This window comes from Mesoplodon densirostris, chromosome 6 (genome assembly GCF_025265405.1).
Source record: "Mesoplodon densirostris isolate mMesDen1 chromosome 6, mMesDen1 primary haplotype, whole genome shotgun sequence".
NCBI lineage: Eukaryota > Metazoa > Chordata > Mammalia > Artiodactyla > Ziphiidae > Mesoplodon > Mesoplodon densirostris.
Genome location: NC_082666.1, coordinates 37,522,042 through 37,542,856, shown reverse-complemented (window position 1 = coordinate 37,542,856; position 20,815 = coordinate 37,522,042). Strand labels below are relative to the sequence as shown.

The window sequence follows — 20,815 nt, the reverse complement described above, 5'->3', positions numbered from 1 at the left end:
AACTTGAGGGCCTGCCTGGACAACAAAGCACTAATCTGGGTGAAACACTGAGCTGCACTTTTGGAGAACAGAGTGGATTTTACTTTGTGTAGTCACTGGAAGAACTACATCCGAGGAGCAGTTCACCACGAAATACTTATTTTTAAAAAGAACACAAGTTTGACCTGTGTGGGAAAGGTTTCCAGGAAAAAAAGAAGAGAAACAGGAATGTCATCAAGGAGGCTAAGTGCCAACTGAGGTCTAGGAAAAAGTAAAAAAGAAAACCCACAACACTGGAGGACTTTGCCAGGTGGCTCTTATGTCCGGAGAATGGCATCCCCTCCAACGCCTTTACGGCAACTGATGTTGTCTGTAAATATTTCTCCATTTTGCCAGTTTGAAAAAGAAAACTGCAAAGTACCTGGGCCTTGATACCCTTGCCAACATGGAATGAATTACCTATGGCCTGAATGTGAGAATAGGATACGTGAAAATAAACAGATGGGGCTGGAGGGAAGCTGGCACAAGAGTCTGAACACGAGCTCCCATATCTGCAGACAATCAGAGTCGAGCACCTCAGGCTGCCAGTCAGTTGCCAGTCAGTTCTGCCAACAGGGAAGTTCAGAGGAAAGTGGGGGGCGCCAGCGTGAGTTTGAATACATAGAATCTGGCAGCCGTGTAGGCCCCAACTATTTCCCTGGCAAGTGCTTGGAAAATGCCCACTGGCTAGGAACTTGGCTGTGGGCAAGTAATGCTGAACTACTCTTGGTCAGGCAGTCTGTGCAAACTGTGGCCTCAGGAGCCACAATGACCCTATTTCACATCCTAGTGACACCAGCTGAACTAGTACACATGCCCTGAACTTTAGTTTCCTTGCCTGTGAAATGAGGCTATGAGCATACTCACAGGGTGCCTGTGAAAATGTCCTTACCAAACACTCAATAAACATTCTTTCCCTTTCATGCCCACCATTGGTCAGAATGGCCTCACCCAGTAATTCCGCCGGTAAGTGTGTAGGTAAACACTTATCCCTGCTTTTGGTAAGTGAAACTATTCTAACTTCCTTGACTGCTGCAGGGGGATATTTCTCCTAAATTCTAACATGGAAACGGTACCAGGGCAGATGAGCACCAGAAACAAATACAGAAAAAACAAACCCAGAGCAATTCTATGACACCCACTACAGGGGTGGCTTGTGAGAGATCAAAACAGCTTTTAAGAAAGAGTCCAAAGAATGCTAATCTGGGAGAGGAACATGAAAAATTCTGCCTTACCTTAGCAGTAAGGAAAACATTAAAGTGTTCATTGAAAGAAAGCACAGGATGATCCGTAATTCTTTTCAGGAATTTATCCAAAGCTTTTCTTCTGGTCTCCACAAACTCTTCTGAAAAACGATCCACAACACCTTTCACCACAAACTTCTCAGGAAGTGGCTACGATGACATGAACAAAAATATTCAGAGTAACTGATAAGAAAGTGCAAAGAAAAACCAGGCTAGCAAATAAGTCCTAGGACCCATCTGTCAAGAACAGTCTTTCTTCATAGGTCAGATCTTTATGTAGTCATCAGTAAAAATATTTCTGAAAAAATACCAATGGAGTAAATCACAACTACCCAGTCAATTTTATAATACAAGAAATGAAACAGTAGAACATGGTCCCTGGAAAACAGAAAACAGTCAGTTAACATCTACCGGTAAATCCGATAATATAGTTATCTTTACGTTGCTTGATGCACAGGTGATATAATGGGAAAGTTAAGGCAAGATAAGAAAGAAAGGAAAGGAGTCAGACAACATCAGCCACACAAAAATTTGTTTAAATATCTTAAGATCCTACTCCCAGTTCAAGGGTAAAAGAATTTGGTGAATGAAAAAATAAGTACATTAGGGAAACCCACGTATCTAAAAAAATACCTTTTCTAAGGCAATTTTTTTGTTTAGGTTTATGCTTAAAGGTTCTTAATAATATAACTTCCTTTACTCCTCACTCAAATAAATCTCTCCATCGTATTTACTCTGAGCCAATATTGTCGGCAATTTAAAACGACCTGGCTTCCAAGGGATCTTTGAGCTTTAACCTATTTCCATAGCAGCTTGATTAAAAGGCCTTCCTCATTACTGCCACCACAGGAAAAGAGAGTATCTGCTAATGCACAATTTGAAAATGTTTTGGTTATGAAATATTAAAAGAACATTTATATTTAAAAATGACCCAGTAGACATTTCTCCAAAGAAGATGTACAAGTGGCCAAAACGCACACGAAAAGATGCTCAACGTCATTAGGGAAATACAAACCAAAACCACAGTGAGATAATCATTAGAGAAATGCAAATCAAAACTACAATGAGGTATCACCTCACACCAGTCAGAATGGCCATCATCAAAAAATCTACAAACAATAAATGCTGGAGAGGGTGTAGAGAAAAGGGAACCCTCTTGCACTGTTGGTGGGAATGTAAACTGATACAGCCACTATGGAGAACAGTATGGAGGTTTCTTAAAAAAGTAAAAATAGAACTACCATACGACCCAGCAATCCCACTATTGGGCATATATCCTGAGAAAACCATAATTAAAAGAGACATGTACCACAATGTTCACTGCAGCTCTATTTACAGTAGCCAGGACATGGAAGCAACCTAAGTGTCCATCAACCGATGATGGATAAAGAAGATGTGGTACATATATACAATGGAATATTAGCCATAAAAAGAAATGAAATTATTTGTAGTGAGGTGGATGGACCTAGAGTCTGTCATACAGAGTGAAGTAAGTCAGAAAGAGAAAAACAAATACCGTATGCTAACACATATATGGAATCTAAAAAAAAAAAAAAAAAAAAAGGGTTCTGAAGAACCTAGGGGCAGGACAGGAATAAAGACGTAGAGAATGGACTTGAGGACATGGGTGGGGAAGGGTAAGCTGGGATGAAGTGAGAGAGAGGCATGGACATATATACACACTACCAAATGTAAAATAGATAGTTGGAAGCAGCCACATAGCACAGGGAGATCAGCTCGGTGCTTTGTGACCACTTAGAGGGGTGGGATAGGGAGGGTGGGAGGGAGACGCAAGAGGGAGGAGATATGGGGATATACGTATATGTATAGCTGATTTACTTTGTTATAAAGCAGAAACTAACATACCACTGTAAAGCAATTATACTCCAACGAAGATGTTAAAAAAAAAAAAAAAAACCAGTGAGATACCACTTCACACCCACTAGGATGACCATAATAGACAGAGACAGAGAAACACAGGAAAGGAAAGAACAAGTGTTGATGAGGAGATGGAAAAACTGGAACAAGCATTTAAGTCTGCAACCTCCTTAAACTTCTGTAATATGTCGAAACAGATTTTTTTTTCTTTTAAGTTATAGACCCCCCAAGCACTCACACACACACAGACACACACACACACACACGCTGAAATAAGATACAGGAACAAGGACTTAGGCAATGTGGTATCCTAAGGACTTAGAGTGAGAAAGCCAAGAAGCAACCCAATTTATAACACAGAAGTTTTCAAATATTTAGGAATTGGCAACACCAGCACTGCTGGAGAGGAAGCACTTGGGTGTGAGAGAAGTCAACAGCCTCGACTTGAAGAGCTTTGGAAAGCCCGTATGTTTTAGATCTCAAGAGTAAAGACTCTTCTGGGTGCCACCTTTGCCTCCGTGCCTCAAGTGGCTGTAGAACAGCCCCCTCCCCAAAGCTAAATATTCCATCTGTGTCCTTGACCCATTAGTTCACTATCATGCACCTGTCACCATCAATTAATTATACCTTCTCTACTGTTTATCTTCAACATCTCCTCATCCAGCTCTATTCTGAGTCTACAAAAACATGGTCGGTTCTCTTTCTACCTGAAAAAAAAAAATCTATCTCTTGACCTTACATCGTCTCCACTCTCCTTCCTGCCTCATTCAACCTTTTTGAAAAGAATCATTTACCTTTACTTCCACTCTTCCCCTTGATTTCTCAACCCCCAACCTTTCTTCACCCCAAAACGAAGCCATCGTTGGTACTGCCTTCAATTCTGTATTTCTCTGTCCTATCCCTGCTTCATACAGAAACCACTCTTTTAAAGATGATCAGTGACTTTGTAATTACCAAACCCAGTGGATATTTTTATCTCATGAGTCCTGTTGAGCATACTCTCATTTGCCTATGCTGAATAGAACTTAGGAAAAAGGCCTAATGAGCAAATAAGTAGTTAGGTATGCCTCATTTCACGTAACAGATAACCTTCTGAAAAGAGTTATCCATTCTTCAGATTTACTACATTGAACTTTGTTTAATGAATCAGGGAAGCTTGCTATTTAAAGGAACCCTGGGGTGAATCCTTCTGCAAACAGAATTTCCTTCTGTAATAAGCATCATTATTGCCAATGTACATGGCTTCATAAATTTGTTTCTTCCTATTTCAAGCTTCCTTAAAGCGATATACCTACTCTCTGCCTCACCCTTATAATTACCTTCTGGGTTGTTTATGCATAGGAATCTGGATTGCTGGTAAAATCAAGGGCATCTACACTCTGTAAATGAAATAACACAAGTGAAGAAAGAGTTCAACACAGCTCCCAGCACATGGTAGATATCAAATGAATGCCAACTATTTGTATTAATTGGTAATACTGAGAACAGAAAGCAAAAAAGGGAAGTGGACTAAACATAAAACTTCCATATATGTTTTAAGCCCAAAAAAATTTTTTTAATCACTTGGGATACCATTTTGAACCCACCAGGATGGCTATAAAAGAAAAAAAAGGAAAATCACAAGTGTTGGCAAATATATAGAGAAATTGGAACCCTCATACCTTGCTGGCGGGGATGTAAAATGGCACAGTCACTGGGGAAAACAGTTTGGCAGTTCCTCGAAAACTTAAACATAGAATTACCATTTAATTCCATTCCCTGGTATATAGCCAAAACAATTGAAAGCAAGTGTTCACAGAAAAACTTGTACAACAAATGTTCAAACGACATTATTCATAATATTTGGGCTGGGGAAAAGAGGGGGTGGGAAGTGATGGGTATGGGGTTTCTTTTTGGGGTGATGAAAATGTCCTGAAATTAGATGGTGGTGACTGTAAAACATTGTGAATATAATAAAAGCCACTGACTTATACACTTCGGTGAATTTTATGTTATGTGAATTTTATCCCAATTTTAAAAAAAATACAAGGATGGAAGCGGATATCAGAGAGGAGAGGAGATGCAATGCTGCTGGTTTTGAAGAAAGAGGAAGGGGCCTGAGCCAAGGAATGCAGACGGCCTCTAGAGACTGGAAAGGGAAGGAACAAATTCTCCCCTAGAGCCTTCAGAAAGGACACAGCCTTGCCTACCTGCCCACCCCCCTTTTTTTAACATCTTTATTGGAGTACAATTGCTTTACAATGGTGTGTTAGTTTCTGCTTTATAACAAAGTGAATCAGCCATACATATACATATATCCCCATATCTCCTCCCTCTTGCATCTCCCTCCCTCCCACCCTCCCTATCCCACCCCTCTAGGTGGTCACAAAGCACCCAGCTGATCTCCCTGTGCTATGCGGCTGCTTCCCACTAGCTATCTATTTTACGTTTGGTAGTGTATATATGTCCATGCCACTCTCTCACTTTGTCACAGCTTACCCTTCCCCCTCCCCATATCCTCAAGTCCATTCTCTAGTAGGTCTGTGCCTTTATTCCCATCTTGCCCCTAGGTTCTTCATGACCTTTTCTTTTCTTTTCTTAGATTCCATATATATGTGTTAGCATACGGTACTTGTTTTTCTCTTTCTGACTTACTTCACTCTGTATGACAGACTCTAGGTCCATCCACCTCACTACAAATAACTCAATTTCATTTCTTTTTATGGCTGAGTAATATTCCATTGTATATATGTGCCACATCTTCTTTATCCATTCATCTGTCGATGGACACTTACCTCACTACAGCTCATATTAAGCTGCATGAGTTTCTTGTAAATTTCAGAGATTAATCCTTTATCAGTTGCTTCATTTGCAAATATTTTCTCCCATTCTGAGGGTTGCCTTTTCATCCTGTATATGATTTCCTTTGCTGTGCAAAAGCTTTTAAGTTTCATTAGGTCCCATGTGTTTATTTTTGTTTTTATTTCCATTTCTCTAGGAGGTGGGTCAAAAAGGATCTTGCTGTGATTTATGTCAGAGAGTGTTCTGCCTATGTTTTCCTCTAAGAGTTTTATAGTGTCTGGCCTTACATGTAGGTCTTTAATCCATTTTGAGTTTATTTTTGTGTATGGTGTTAGGGAGTGTTCTAATTTCATTCTTTTGCATGTAGCTGTCCAGTTTTCCCAGCACCACTTATTGAAGAGGCTGTCTTTTCTCCACTGTATATTCTTGCCTCCTTTATCAAAGATAAGGTGACCATATGTGCGTGGGTTTATCTCTGGGTTTTTTATCCTGTTCCATTGACACCTTGATATTAATCCAATGAGACTGATTTTGGACTTCTGACTTCCAGAACTACAAGCTAAAAAATTTTTGCTGTTTATGTCACTTAAAAAAAAAAAAAAAACCTGGGTTTCCCTGGTGGCGCAGTGGTTGAGAATCTGCCTGCTAATGCAGGGGACACAGGTTCGAGCCCTGGTCTGGGAGGATCCCACATGCCACGGAGCAACTAGGCCCGTGAGCCACAACTACTGAGCCTGCATGCTTGGAGCCTGTGCTCCGCAACGGGAGAGGCCGCGACGGTGAGAGGCCCGCGCACCGCGATGAAGAGTGGCCCCCGCTTGCCACAACTAGAGAAAGCCCTCGCACAGAAACGAAGATCCAACACAGCAAAAATAAATTAATTAATAAACTCCTACCCCCAACATCTAAAAAAAAATAAATAAGCTGAATGTTTAAAAAAAATGTTAAAAAATAATAACCTGGTGTGAGGATGAGGGAGTGGGTAAGGACAGAGATGAAACATAAGTGCTGAAACTAGGTGATGAGAACATGAGGGTTCACTGCACTGAATCTCTCTGCTTTGGTATGCTTGATATTTTCCATAATGAAAAGTTTTTTTGAAACTATATATGCATATATATGTTGGAACCTTCAAAAAATCCTATCTGCAAAGCATTACAATAACCCATTAAATATTTCAAGGTTTAATCTTAAAATATTTACATTTTATAGCACTTGATACTTTGGTAAAGCACTTTCACATGTATCATATTTTATATTAGTTTGTAAGGAAGTATTTTACAATCTATGAAACAAAAGTATAGTAGATTGTCCCAGAAAAGCTACTATTTCTGGGTGGGAAATCTGGACAAAGATTTCATTTGCTCAGTCTTGATATGTCCCATTTCCTCTTGTCAGCTTTTAAATTGCTTCTTCTATGCAATTCAACAAATATTTACTGCATACCCACTACATGACAGAAAACTATTTTTCCTATTTATATCAAACTAACAGAAAATATTGCTCCTAACCAAAAATAAGTAACAAATAAATTAAAGAGCATCAAGGTTAAAAGGAAATCTTGCCATCTGCAACGACATGATGGACTTGGAGGGTGTTATGCTAAGGTAAATAAGTCATACAGAGAAAGACAAATACTGTTATGATATCACTTATATGTGGAATCTAAAAAATACAACAAACTAGTGGCTGTAACAAAAAAAGAAACAGACTCATAGATATAGAGAAACTAGTAGTTACCGGGGGGAGAGGAAAGAGGGGAGAGGTAATGTAGGGGTAGGGGATTAAGAGGTACAAACTATTATGTATAAGATAAGCTACAGGGATATATTGCACAATACAGGGAACATAGCCAATATTCTATAATAACTATAATGAAGTGTAACCTTTAAAAATTGTGATCACTAGATTGTACACCTGTAATTTACATAATATTATACATTAACTATACTTCAATAAAATTATAGGGACAAAATTTTTTTTTTAAAGAACAGTCACAAAGCCTGATTTAATTCAGGTACTGGAAAGTTGAACTAATGATTCACTATTTATTAACTTATCTACTTGGGAAGCTAAAAACATATATATTTAACAGTACAAGAAAAAGGAGCCAACTAGAAAGTGAAGTTAGACTTCTTACTGATTATTTCATATTAAGAAAAACAAATGCTGCATTACAAATTTCTTCCTATTAATTCCCATGAGTTTACCACTACCCAAAACAAAACTGGGTCCATGATAAATACAAATGCATCCTTCCAGCAAAGCTCCCTTCATGAAAATTGAAGCAAACATTAAATTTCTAAGTGAAATTAAAAACTAAAGACTTGGGCTTCCCTGGTGGCGCAGTGGTTGAGAGTCCACCTGCCGATGCAGGGGACACGGGTTCGTGCCCCGGTCCGGGAAGATCCCACATGCCGCAGAGTAGCTAGGCCCGTGTGCCATGGCCACTGAGCTTGCGCGTCCGGAGCCTGTGCTCGGCAACGGGAGAGGCCACAACAGTGAGAAGCCCGCGTACCACAAAAAAAAAAAAAAAAAAAAAAAGAAAGACTTTAGTAAATGTATTTGCTTCATCTTCAAAATGTGCATCCATCGAGTCATGAAATCTCTCTGCTGTGTAATTATTTGTGCCCCAGTAAATGAAGCGGTGTTAAAACCAACTTCTGAGACGAAAAATAAATTAAAAAGCAAAAACCACGTCACAATGAAGACTCTCTGGTGGCTCCAACTATTAGATTACAAAGAAAAACAAAGTGAATTGCCATTATGAGATGACAAACATAACACATCCAGCACAGGTCTAGTTTTAGGTTGGCATTTGAAAAACATACGATTATTTCTTTCTGCTTTTAAAATTCCAGAAAAACAAAGCAATATAAAAAGAGAAAAACCTGGGCTTCCCTGGTGGCACAGTGGTTGAGAGTCCGCCTGCCGACGCAGGGGACGCGGGTTCGTGCCCCGGTCCGGAAGGATCCCACGTGCCGCAGAGTGGCGGGGCCCGTGAGCCATGGCCGCTGAGCCCGCGCGTCCGGAGCCTGTGCTCCGCAACGGGAGAGACCACAACAGTGAGAGGCCCGCGTACCGAAAAAAAAAAAAAAAGAGAAAAATCTGTTGCAGCACCAAAAAATGTAAAGGTACTGTTAACAGGACAGAATTTGTTAAAGACACAAAGCAGAAAAGATTGGATTAAGAGAAAAATCAATCAGTATCAACTGTCTTGTGACACTACTCAGGCAAAGGAACAGTCGGCTTAGGAAATAAGGGGTTGGATTTCCCCAGTAGAGCCCCAGAAGCTGCCAAGTTCAGAGCCATAGGGGCTGGAAACAGGGCAGGTCTCAGGACAGCCAATGGGGAGAGGCAAATGAAAGAACTTGGGGCCTCCCCCAGAACCACAGGCTGGCTGGCTGTTCACCTACAATTTCACATGGCTCCAGTGAAGCTCAAAAAAAGTGGGAACTTTATCTCCATGCTCATAACGTAAGCAATAGACTCTGAAAGCTTAGGAACTCTCACATATTTTTAACCATAGCTAACTAAAACTGGCAAAAAGAAAAACCCACAAAAAAAACCCCAAGAACCCACCACCACCCGCCATTTTCCAACTGATTCAAAAGATTCTAAAATTCACCAGAAAAACAAAACGTGCAAATAGCCAGAAAAACTCAGAAAACAAAGACTACTGTGGGCATAGATGGGGACCTAACCAACCAGATGATGAAACATTCTGTAAAGTTATAATAATTCAGTAGTGTAGCAGGGACACCACACGAAAGAGAAAAGAGATCGATGAACCAAAATGTTCAGAAATAGCCCCAAAACGTACAAATCTAATGCATGACATAGTCTAATACACAAACTATTACACTGGTGATTGAGTACTCCTAAATGGTTCTGGAAAAACCCACCATCTGAAAAAAATAAGATCCTCCCATCTCACATCAGAAAAAATTCTAGATTTAAATATAAAACACGAGGACATAAAAGTAATAGAAGAAAATACAGAACATTTTTTTTAACATCCTAGGTTAGAAACAAGCTTCAAAGCCAGAAACTGTAAGGGAAAAATTAACTTGGTTGGGAGGGAAGGGATGTTATCTTTTATGGAGTCAAGTTGAAGACAAAAGACAACTAGAGAAAGAAATAGATATTCTCAACTGGGTTAATTTCCTTCACAGATATGGAGTGTTTACAAACCACTAAGAAAAAAAATACAAAAATAAAGAGGCAATTCATTAAAGAAATGCCAACATTCAGTAAAGTCATAAGAAGATATGTAGCTTCACTGGTTAAAGAAATGAAAAATAACTGTATAAAAACAAACTCAAAACGGATTAAAGACCTACGTTTTCTAAAAGCTAAAATCATAAAAATTTTAGAAGGGAGCTTCCCTGGTGGCGCAGTGGTTGAGAGTCCGCCTGCCGATGCAGGGGACACGAGTTCGTGCCCCGGTCCGGGAAGATCCCACATGCCGCGGAGCGGCTGGGCCCGTGAGCCATGGCCACTGAGCCTGCGCATCCGGAGCCTGTGCTCCGCAACGGGAGAGGCCACAACAGTGAGAGGCCCGCGTACCGCAAAAAAAAAAAAAAAAAAAATTTTAGAAGGGACTTCCCTGGTGGTGCAGTGGTTAAGAGTCCGCCTGCCGATGCAGGGGACACGGGTTCGAGCCCTGGTCCAGGAAGATCCCACATGCCACAGAGCAACTAAGCCTGTGTGCCACAACTACTGAGCCCATGAGCCACAACTACTGGACCCGCGTGCTTAGGGCCCATGCTCCACAACAAAGAGAAGTCACCGCAATGAGAAGCCCGCGCACCACAACGAAGAGTAGCCCCCGCTCGCCGCAACTAGAGAAAAACCCGCGTTCAGCAACGAAGACCCATCGCAGACAAAAATAAATTATTTTAAAAAAGATTTTTAGAAGACAACATAGGTGTAAATCTTTATGACCTAGGATTAAGCAATGGTTTCTTAGCTAAAACACCAAAAGCACAAGCAAACAAAGAAAACATAGGTAAAGTGGACTTCATCAAGATTTTAAAACTTTGTACTCCACAGGACACCATCAAGAAAACAGACAACCCATTAAATGGGAGAAAGTTTTTGCAAATCAGATATCTGAGAAGAGATTAGTATCTAGATTATATAAAGAACCATTTTAACTCAACAATAAAAAGACACAGCCCAATTTTAAAATGGGCAAAGGATCTGAACAGATATTTCTCCAAGGAAGATAATAAAGGTACTTTTAAAAAAAAATTCAACATCGTTAGCTGTCAGGGAAATGCAAATCAAAACCACAAAGAGATACCATTTCATACCCACTAGGGTGATTATCAAAAAGAAAGATAATATTATCAAAAGAAAGATAATATCAAAAAGAAAGATAATAATGGGTGTTGATGCAGACGTGGAGAAAATGGAACCCTCATACACAGCTGGTGCGTACGTAAAATGATGCAGCCACTTTGGAAAACAGTCCGGCAGTTCCTCAAAAGGTTAAATATAGAGTTATACATGATTCAGCAATTATACTCCTAGGTATACACCCAAGAAAAATGAAAACATATGTCCACACAAAAACTTGCACATGGATGTTCATAGCAGCATTACTCATAACAGCCAAAAAGTGGAAACAACCCAAATGTCCATCAAAGGTGAATGGACAGGGCCTCCCTGGTGGCGCAAGTGGTTGAGAGTCCGCCTGCCGATGCAGGGGATACGGGTTCGTGCCCCGGTCTGGGAGGATCCCATATGCCGCGGAGCGGCTGGGCCCGTGAGCCATGGCCGCTGAGCCTGCGCGTCCGGAGCCTGCGCGTCCGGAGCCTGTGCTCCGCAACGGGGGAGGCCACAACAGTGAGAGGCCCGCATACCGCAAAAAAAAAAAAAAAAAAAAAAGGTGAATGGACAAAATATGATATATCCATAGAATGGAATGTTACTTGACAAAAAAAACAAAGCACTGACACGTGCTACGACATGAATGAATCTTGAAAACATTATGCTACAAAAAAAAAACCCAGTCACAGAAGGCCATTGTGTATGATTCTACTTACATGAAATGTCCAGAATAGGCACACCTATAAAGACACGTAGGGTAGTGGTTGCCAGGCAATGGGGAAGATAGAGGATTTGGAAGCAACAGGCAAGAAGTAAGAGGTTGCTTTTGGGGGTGATGAAAGGTTCTAAAACTGATTGTGCTGATGGTTACACCGCTCTATGAATAAACCAAAAGCCCTTGACTTGTACATTTCACATGGGTGAATTGTATGGTATACTGAATTATACCTCAATAAAACTTTTTAAAAAAAGAAATGAAAATTTAAACAATAATTATGTTACATGTTTACTGGGTCTCCATCTGACAGTTAACTCCCTTGGGCAGGAGTCCCTTATCTATCTTATTACCCTTCACCTTCCCAAGGGCAGTAAAAAGGCCTAGTAAAAGGACCAAAGTCGATTATTAATAACAGACACCTCCCAGCAAAGCTGCTGTAAGACGAATTTCTTTGGGGGGAAAAAAAGAGTTTGTTTGCAGTCTGACTTTCATGTTTAAGTCAGAGATGCTCTCCTACATTAAATCTCTCTCCACCGCAGATATGCACTACAAATTTATGAAGAAATTTAATTCTCTAGATGCTTCTACTCACTGCTTTTACCCAGACCATAGGAAACCAGACTTAAAGATACTCTGGATCCACCTTGGGCATTCTGGAGACTTCCATTCTCTCAGTTCTGGCTTCAGTGTCTATGCATGAGTCTACTATGTTTCACCAGCAGGTGTCGCTGTCTAACCTTTGCTCTTTAAGTACCGAACTTCATACACTCCTAGTTGCCAGGAAGTGCTGCATAATTCCCCTTATGCATAGTGTGGTCTACACATAGAGAGCAACTTCCTTCCAATACAGTACAGAGAGGGAGAGAAAAAAGAGTAACTGTACAGTGGAATAACCTGATAAGCACTATCTCAAGTCAGGTGATCAAGGTTAACATCAACAGTAATAAATACTGTCAATGATAGTATACACCCCTTATATGATGTAATGAGAAAGGTACTTTACCCCTGTGCTTTTCCTCCTCAAAACACATCACCCCAGGCTAACTATGAGAAAAACATCAGACAAATCTCAACGAAGGGACATTCTACAAAATGCCTGCCTGGTACTCCTCAAAACTGTCAAGGTCATCAAAAACAAAGAAAGCCTCAGAAACTGTCACAATCAAGAGGAGCCTGGGACCAAGGAGACACGACAACTAAATGTAATGTGTTACCCTGGATGGGATCCTGGAACAGGAAAAGGGCATTAGGCAAAAAACGAGGAAATCTGAATAAAGGACTTTTAGTCAATAATAATGTATCATTACTGGTTCATTATTTGTGACAAATGCGCCATACTAATAAGCAAAACTGGGTGTGGGGTCTATGAGAATTTGCTGTACTATCTTTGCAATAATTCTGTAAATCTAATACCGTTCTAAAATAAAAGTCTGTTTTTAAAAACTTCACTAGCTGCCAATGTTGCCAAATTAAGATTTTAAGTAATAGTTCCAACTGTTTAAAACTATAGTTTCTTTTTCGGCATGTTTTTAAGTGATTAGAAGACAGAAAAGCAAAACTTCAGGCCTGGAGAGCAAAGGGAATAGATGGGGGGTGCGGTTTCCTGAGAAAGAATGGAGCCCCAGGCAAAACCCATCATCCCCATCACAGCACTAGCAACGTGGCCACTTCTGCCTTGAAAACTAAGAAAACTTCTAGTGCGTTCACAGCATATTCAGCCTTTTCTAACCAGGAGGGGAAGCCTGGAAGATGCAGTGGTAGCAGGAAAACTGGCAGTGCTAAGAAGTTATCCAGCCAAGGTTTTTACTGAAAGATAAAGCCCTGCTGAAGAGTTTTATGACCCAAATTGCCCTAAAGCCCCAAAGCCCAAGAAACATCTGAGGTCTAAACAGTTATTTATACTAAAAAAAAAAAAGTAGAGAAGTACTCAATACATATGTTGCTTTTAAGTAGTCTTTTAAATTTTATTTGCTCTAGTTTTGTTTTTTAAAATGTGCAGCTAAGGGCTTCCCTGGTGGCACAGTGGTTGAGAGTCCGCCTGCCAATGCAAGGGACACGGGTTCGTGCCCCAGTCCGGGAACATCCCACATGCCGCGGAGCGGCTGGGCCCGTGAGCCATGGCCGCTGAGCCTGCGCATCCAGAGCCTGTGCTCTGCAACGGGAGAGGCCACAACAGTGAGAGGCCCGCGTACCACACACACACACACAAAAAGTGCAGCTATAATAACAAATAAATAGTATGTTTCTTCAATAAATAGTTAACTGGCTTTTGGTTTGTTTTCTTAAAGGAAAAACTGTGGTTGAGTGGATTGTGTGCTAGATTCCTGCTCTCAGAATTACCCATGTCTAAAGAAAGCCCAACCAGCTGTAATCTGAGACATCTTTCTCCACCTGGGGGCAGCTATCCAAACCGCAAGAATGGAGTCTAGGAAGGGTGAAACAGACAGTCTTTAAGGAGGCAGCAAATGAGAATTAGGATTCTCCATACCTCAAAAAATTGTTATAATAAAAGTGAAAATCTAACCCAACCCACCCAAGAAACCAGCATACTGTATAGCGCATCAGAAATCAAAACCCAAAAGGTGAACTGTATTATATAGCATCCATAAAATGTACATTTGATGGGTGAATCTGGTATGAAATGTAAGGTAGAGTTCGTCCATAGTTTAAAGGGTGAGAGCTGAGTGAACACCGTCAGGAAAGAGAATGCAGGAAAAGTGAGTAACAAGCTGTACTGACTTAGTACCTACGGGAATGAGATGAGTGGGCTGGGATTCTTCCAGTTTGTTCCTCAACCAGTCAAAATCCTGGTATCTTCGACGAACAGAATATTCTGGCAGGTCAAACTCCACCCGAGTACTCTGCAAATGAGGACAGTGGAACAAAATCAGGGTAAGGGAAGAGTAGCATACCTTGGCAGAATGGAAGGAAAAAAAAGCTCTCTTTGAATAACCTGGGCAAGAACACACTTTTCTTCCACCAAACGCACCAGCCAAATGGCAGGGCTTACCAACACGGAATGACAAGTCCGGGCCACGGGGTCCAGTTAAAAATTTCAAGGATCTAGAATGAAAATGCTGAGGTTTCATTTCCCCCTATCTCAGGAAATGGAACCATCCCTCAGAATTGTGCTTGGAAACATTTGATTCATTTCCTCCAAGTTTAACTCTGAGAATTTCTTTTAGCAGAATAATTCCACTGAGGATATTGCTACTGAATCCAAATCTGTGAATCTGTTAAAAAAAAAAAAGTTTCCACTTTCTGCTAAATATGCTGACAAGTTTTGCCAAAGGCAGAGGGGAAACAAACAAAAAGTAGAGATAACAGATCACCTGCTCATTTAGGAACCAGACTAGATGAAAACAGAAAAGGTTTTGCCCAATCTTCCATATTCTGCCAGGACCATAAGCTTGAAACTATATTGTATTTTAGATGATTTTTTAAATCTAGAAGGAAATAATTGTAAAATATCATTGTATTGCAAAAAAAAAATTCCCTGAATTTAAGTTTTCTGAAATGTGATTGCAACACTTTGATAACAAAAACCAATATTAAATAAAATTAATTTATACCAAAGCAGGATTTTTATACATTAATTTGCCCAAACCAAAATTATGCCTCAGATAAGCCATTTTTCCCTGTGAGGGTACCAACTATATGACGGTCACAGTTCTCAGAGGTTAAAGCACAAGATAAAAATGGTTCAAACTACATTTTATAAATTTATTGAAATCTTTCAAGCCAAAAGTCTGTTTAAATCCATGGAACCAAGAAAATCTTAAAAACACATGAACAAGGGACTTCCCTGGTGGTGCAGTGGTTAAGAATCTGCCTGCCAATGCAGGGGACATGAGTTCAATCCCTAGTCCAGGAAGATCCCACATGCTGCGGAACAACTAAGCCCGTGCGCCACAACTGCTGAGCCTGCACTCTAGAGCCCACGTGACACAACTACTGAAGCCCACATGCCACAACGACTGAAGCCTGCGTGCCTAGAGCCTGTGCTCCACAACAAAAGAAGCTACAGCAACGAGAAGCCCGCGCACCACATGAAGAGTGGCCCCCACTCGCCACAACTAGAGAAAGCCCGGGCACAGCAACAGAGACCCAACACAGCCAAAAAAAAATTTTTTTAAAGGACAGTAACTTAAAAAACAAAAAAACTGGGGCTTCCCTGGTGGCACAGTGGTTGAGAATCTGCCTGCTAATGCAGGGGACAGGGGTTCGAGCCCTGGTCTGGGAAGATCCCACATGCCTCAGAGCAACTAGACCCATGAGCCACAACTACTGAGCCTGAGCGTCTGGAGCCTGTGCTCCGCAACAAGAGAGGCCACGATAGTGAGAGGCCCGCGCACCGCGATGAAGAGTGGCCCCCGCTTGCCACAACTAGAGAAAGCCCTCGCACAGAAACAAAGACCCAACACAGCCAAAAGTAAATAAATAAAATTTAAAACAAAAAGTAACAAATGTTCAAGTACAATTGGCGTCTTTAAAAAACAAACAAACAAACAAAACACATGAACAAGAGTCATCCATCAAAGCAGCAGCCAGTGAACAGCTTTGGTATCAAAAATTATTTCATCCTTCCCAGAAGCCAGGCTCACGGTCTGAGCAAAACTGTGAAGTTAAAGGACTCAGTCTTGGACTAAACCCCAACTAACTCTTTCTGCCTCTTCTCCCCTTTTCAAAGTTTCACACACCGGCATACGCCCATGAAACACAACCTTCCCGTATGATGCAGGGGTAGGGGTGGGAAGACATGGGGAAATTTGTTTAATTTAGGCATTTGTGATTTAATGAGAAGACTCCCCAAAGGAATTAGCATTTTAGAACTAGAGAGAGAGAGAGACAGAGAGAGAGAGAAAGAGAGAGAGAGGCAGAGAGAGGGAAAAAATAAATAGAATAGTTAAATCCAAATCACTACTGATGAATCTTTAGGCATAAGGGTGACAGAAATATTGGCAGCAGTAGCCCGGCACTCCTCCTGAGGCAGGGGCATGAGCAGTCCTAGCATCCCTGAGATGCCACCAAGCCTCCCGGAGCCTCAGTTTCCTCAACAGTAAGGAGGCAGTTTGGAAGGGACATTCTTCCAGAACGCATGGAGTCCCCCAGCAGATTCTGTCTGGGGACTTGTTGATGATTATGGGCTCAAGAAAGGTCGATTTTGAAGGGTGACAAACGAATGCAACTCATTTTCATTGTAAACAGAACTAAAAGAGGGCTCTACTTTCTGTCCTCTTCTGTCACATGATATCCACTGGTTGCTCCTCTTTATTATGGCTTGCAAAACCACTTCATTAAATTATAGTCTATGTAACATTTCTACTCTAACTTTGAAATCAATCTGTGGTAACTACAAAAAGCAGTATGTATGATAAAACACAAGTTTTGTTTCTGCTGTAACCAATTTTACTTTGGAGCAACTGCTTTTTTTTTTTCCTTCTATTTATTTAGGTTCGACACATTTATTTTAAAACTTCAGGAAAATTAAAGAAATAAAAAATAAAAGATCAGCCATAATCCCTCTAAATGGAGATAAATACAATTAATATTATGGTTTATATCTTTCCATGTTTTTTTCTATGCACAGTCCCTCATATTTTCCTATGTCTCTTTAATACATCTTAGACATCTTTCTGTGTCAGTAAGTTCAGATCTACATAATCATCGTTAACACACATGGAGATACCATAATTAAACCAAATCCCCATTTAGGTTGTTACCAATTTTTCAATCAATAAACCATACTATGGTAAACATCACTGATAATTCTCTTGAAATTACCAAAGAATATACATGAAAGATGAAAGAGTATACGTATCTTTAATCGACAAATTGTTTCCAGTTATAGACTGATTTATATTCTTAGCATATAGTCTCAATACTGGTTATCTTTGATGGAAGTATAACTGAAAAATAACATGTCATCTTTGTTTTACTTTTGTTTCTTTAATGACTGTCGTGGTTGAACATCCTTTCAAGTGTTTGGTGGCTGTATATTTTTCTTCTTTTGTGAGAAGTCTTTTTTTATATTTGTGAGTCTAGACTTTTCCATTTGTGAAAGCTCTTTATAGTGACCTACCTATCATAATTGCCAAATGGCTTTTATTATACAGAATTTAAAAATTTTTATATAGTCAAATTCATCCATTTTTTCCCTTTATGGTTGCTACTTTTAGTGTCATTGATAAGAAGTCTGTCTTCATTGCAAGCTTTTGAAAATATTCACCTGAATTATCTCCTTTATTTATGGCATACATGTATACATATATATAAAATTGCTGCCATGCTACTTCTAGGAATCTATCATTAGAAAATAATTTTTAAACTGTGGCAAAGATACCTGTATAATGATGTTCACTGCAATATTATTTAAAATAACAAATTCAGGGCTTCCCTGGTGGCACAGTGGTTGAGAGTCTGCCTGCCGATGCAGGGGACACGGGTTCATGCTCCGGTCCGGGAAGATCGCACATGCCGTGGAGCGGCTGGGCCCGTGAGCCATGGCCGCTGAGCCTGTGCGTCCGGAGCCTGTGCTCCGCAATGGGAGAGACCACAACAGTGAGACGCCAGCGTACCGCAAAAAAAAAAAAAAAAAAAAAAAAAAAAAAATTCAAAGCAACCTAAATGTCCAAAGATAAAAAACAGGGAAATCATGGTATATTTATTCTATGTTTATCAGTAATCATGTCTGTAAAATATTTTTAATGACAAAAATGCTTCAGTATTAATTTTAAGAAAAAACAGTAGGATACAAAATTAATTATACATATTTTATGAATTCATTGGTATTGAAATTTTCAACATAAAAAGTTAGAAGAAAAATCTAGCACTTATGACGACAACTTTACATTCAACTTTATTTCCAAACTTTCTAACATTCTTATACAATACTTATATTCACACACAAAAAAACCTCATTTTTTAAAACAGCTCCTTTGGGCTTCCCTGGTGGTGCAGTGGTTGAGAGTCCGCCTGCCGATGCAGGGGACATGGGTTCGTGCCCCGGTCTGGGAGGATCCCACATGCTGCGGAGCGGCTGGGCCGTGAGCCACAGCCGCTGAGCCTGCGTGTCTGGAGACTGTGCTCCGGGGCAGGAGAGCCCACAACAGTGAGAGGCCCGCGTACCGCAAAGTGGGGGAAAAAAAAAACAGCTCCTTTAAGGACAGGGGATTTAATAAATTAGTAAAATTTGTTTGATGCTTTGGAAAGCAATAACATAAAAAAAAAAATCATGAAAGAGAAGGATGCTCACACTCTCTGACCTGATAATTATTTTACTTATTTTTACCACCACTTGTTCTAGAAAAGATAGAGTGATATGTGGAATATGATCAAATGACATAAATTAGAAGCAGGTGAGCAAGATAAAGAAAAACAAGGACAGAGAGAAAAAGTAGAGCTGGGAACGAGGCTAGCAAAACACACTCACCTTGGAATTCTGCACACTTGTTAAAATTGGGCCACAGACATTACTGTGAATTTCTGGAAAGAAATCTAGTCCGTTATAGGACATACAGTGCTCATAAAATATGCAGGCCAATAAAACCCCAATTATGAATCTGTAGTAAAATTTTCCTCTGTGAAATTCAGGGTCTGACTTAGAAAAATAAAGTACTAATAAGTGTTTATCTCTATTTTCTAGTATCTGTGGTAAACAAAACAATAAAAAAGAAAGTGCACACCCACAAGTCCATAATCAGAGGCGACCACTTTACAGTTTTGTTCTGTGTCCTTCCTTACTGTGTCCCATACTCTAGAATGCCCCACAAAGATCATAAGGTCATTCGTACGCACCTAAAGTCAGATCTACAAACAGGTAACTGAGCACAAGAGTTGTAATGAAGAATATTCATTCTCACCATTGCACCCTGTGAATATCTCCTTGGTCATCTCTAGGCATCGCTGCCAAATTTTGTTAAGTTTAATACTTTGGAAGACCCAGCACAGAGCCACAATAAAATCAGTCCCCCAGGAGCACATCCAGTTCCCTGGGACTCACCGTCCCACAAAAAAACTCCTCTTTATTCCCTAGGAGCTGATGGGCCCAGTGACTATGGCCTGGAGCCTTTCCCAAGAATTTTCAGTCAACTGAAAAGTTGGTTTTACAGTCAACTCACTCTAGAGAGGCTTTGTCTCTGTCAAAAATGCCATCTGTCCAGGCCACAGCTGGATCCTAACAAGTCTGAGTTACCCCCTCCCCCCAGAAAAGAACCTCTTCCCTTATCAAATATTAGCCAGCTAATCCCATTCTGTTTCAAAGCCCTGTAGCTCTAAGAGCACCTGAGAATGATGCTGAAGAGGTTTCTGGCCTCCTGCTTCTCAAACGAGCTTCCATTTATTTCCTCCTCCTCAGATCTTCCCACCCAGCTCTCTGGAAAACCCGTCCCGTAAGTAATAAAGTCCTGTAGTTCCTCAACCTGCTCAAATTCTGAAAGCTGGCTCTCCCCTGAGAATACAGCCCCCTTGCTGTCCCATCAAGTGGAAAGCTGCTGGTGTCCTTACATTTCACAAACCTCTAAGACCAAGACCAAGAGTTGCTGTTGAAGAAAAAAAAAAAAAAGAGTTGCTGTTGACATCCTGCTCCCTCCACACCACTCCTCCCACCCCGGAAAATCCTTTCAAGGCTCATGCCATCAGGTTATAGACACCTCTACCTCTCCTCACACCTGTCATCTGCTGACACCTCTGGCCTTTCTCCTGATTCCCCTGAGAGCACTTTGTTCTCGGGCTTCATAATCTGGGTGCCCTCAAGACGCAGGTGGCTCCCACACACAACACCCACCTTTAAGCCAACTACACCTCACTCCATTGCCACGGCCTCTCCACAGACTTTGTC

General features: G+C 40.6%; 1 protein-coding gene across 2 annotated transcripts in view; it reads right to left on the bottom strand.

Moving 5' to 3' along the window:
* SNX30 (sorting nexin family member 30) overlaps positions 1-20,815 on the bottom strand; it is a 111,053-nt gene that overhangs the window by 37,313 nt on the left and 52,925 nt on the right. The window contains exons 3-4 of one of the 2 annotated variants that reach the window (XM_060101360.1): positions 14,727-14,837; positions 1,254-1,412 (exon numbers count right to left, since the gene is read on the bottom strand). In XM_060101360.1, the coding sequence (XP_059957343.1) occupies positions 1,254-1,412; positions 14,727-14,837 (270 nt within the window). The remainder of the gene's footprint in view (positions 1-1,253; positions 1,413-14,726; positions 14,838-20,815) is intronic. The other variant, XM_060101361.1, reaches the window with a different exon arrangement.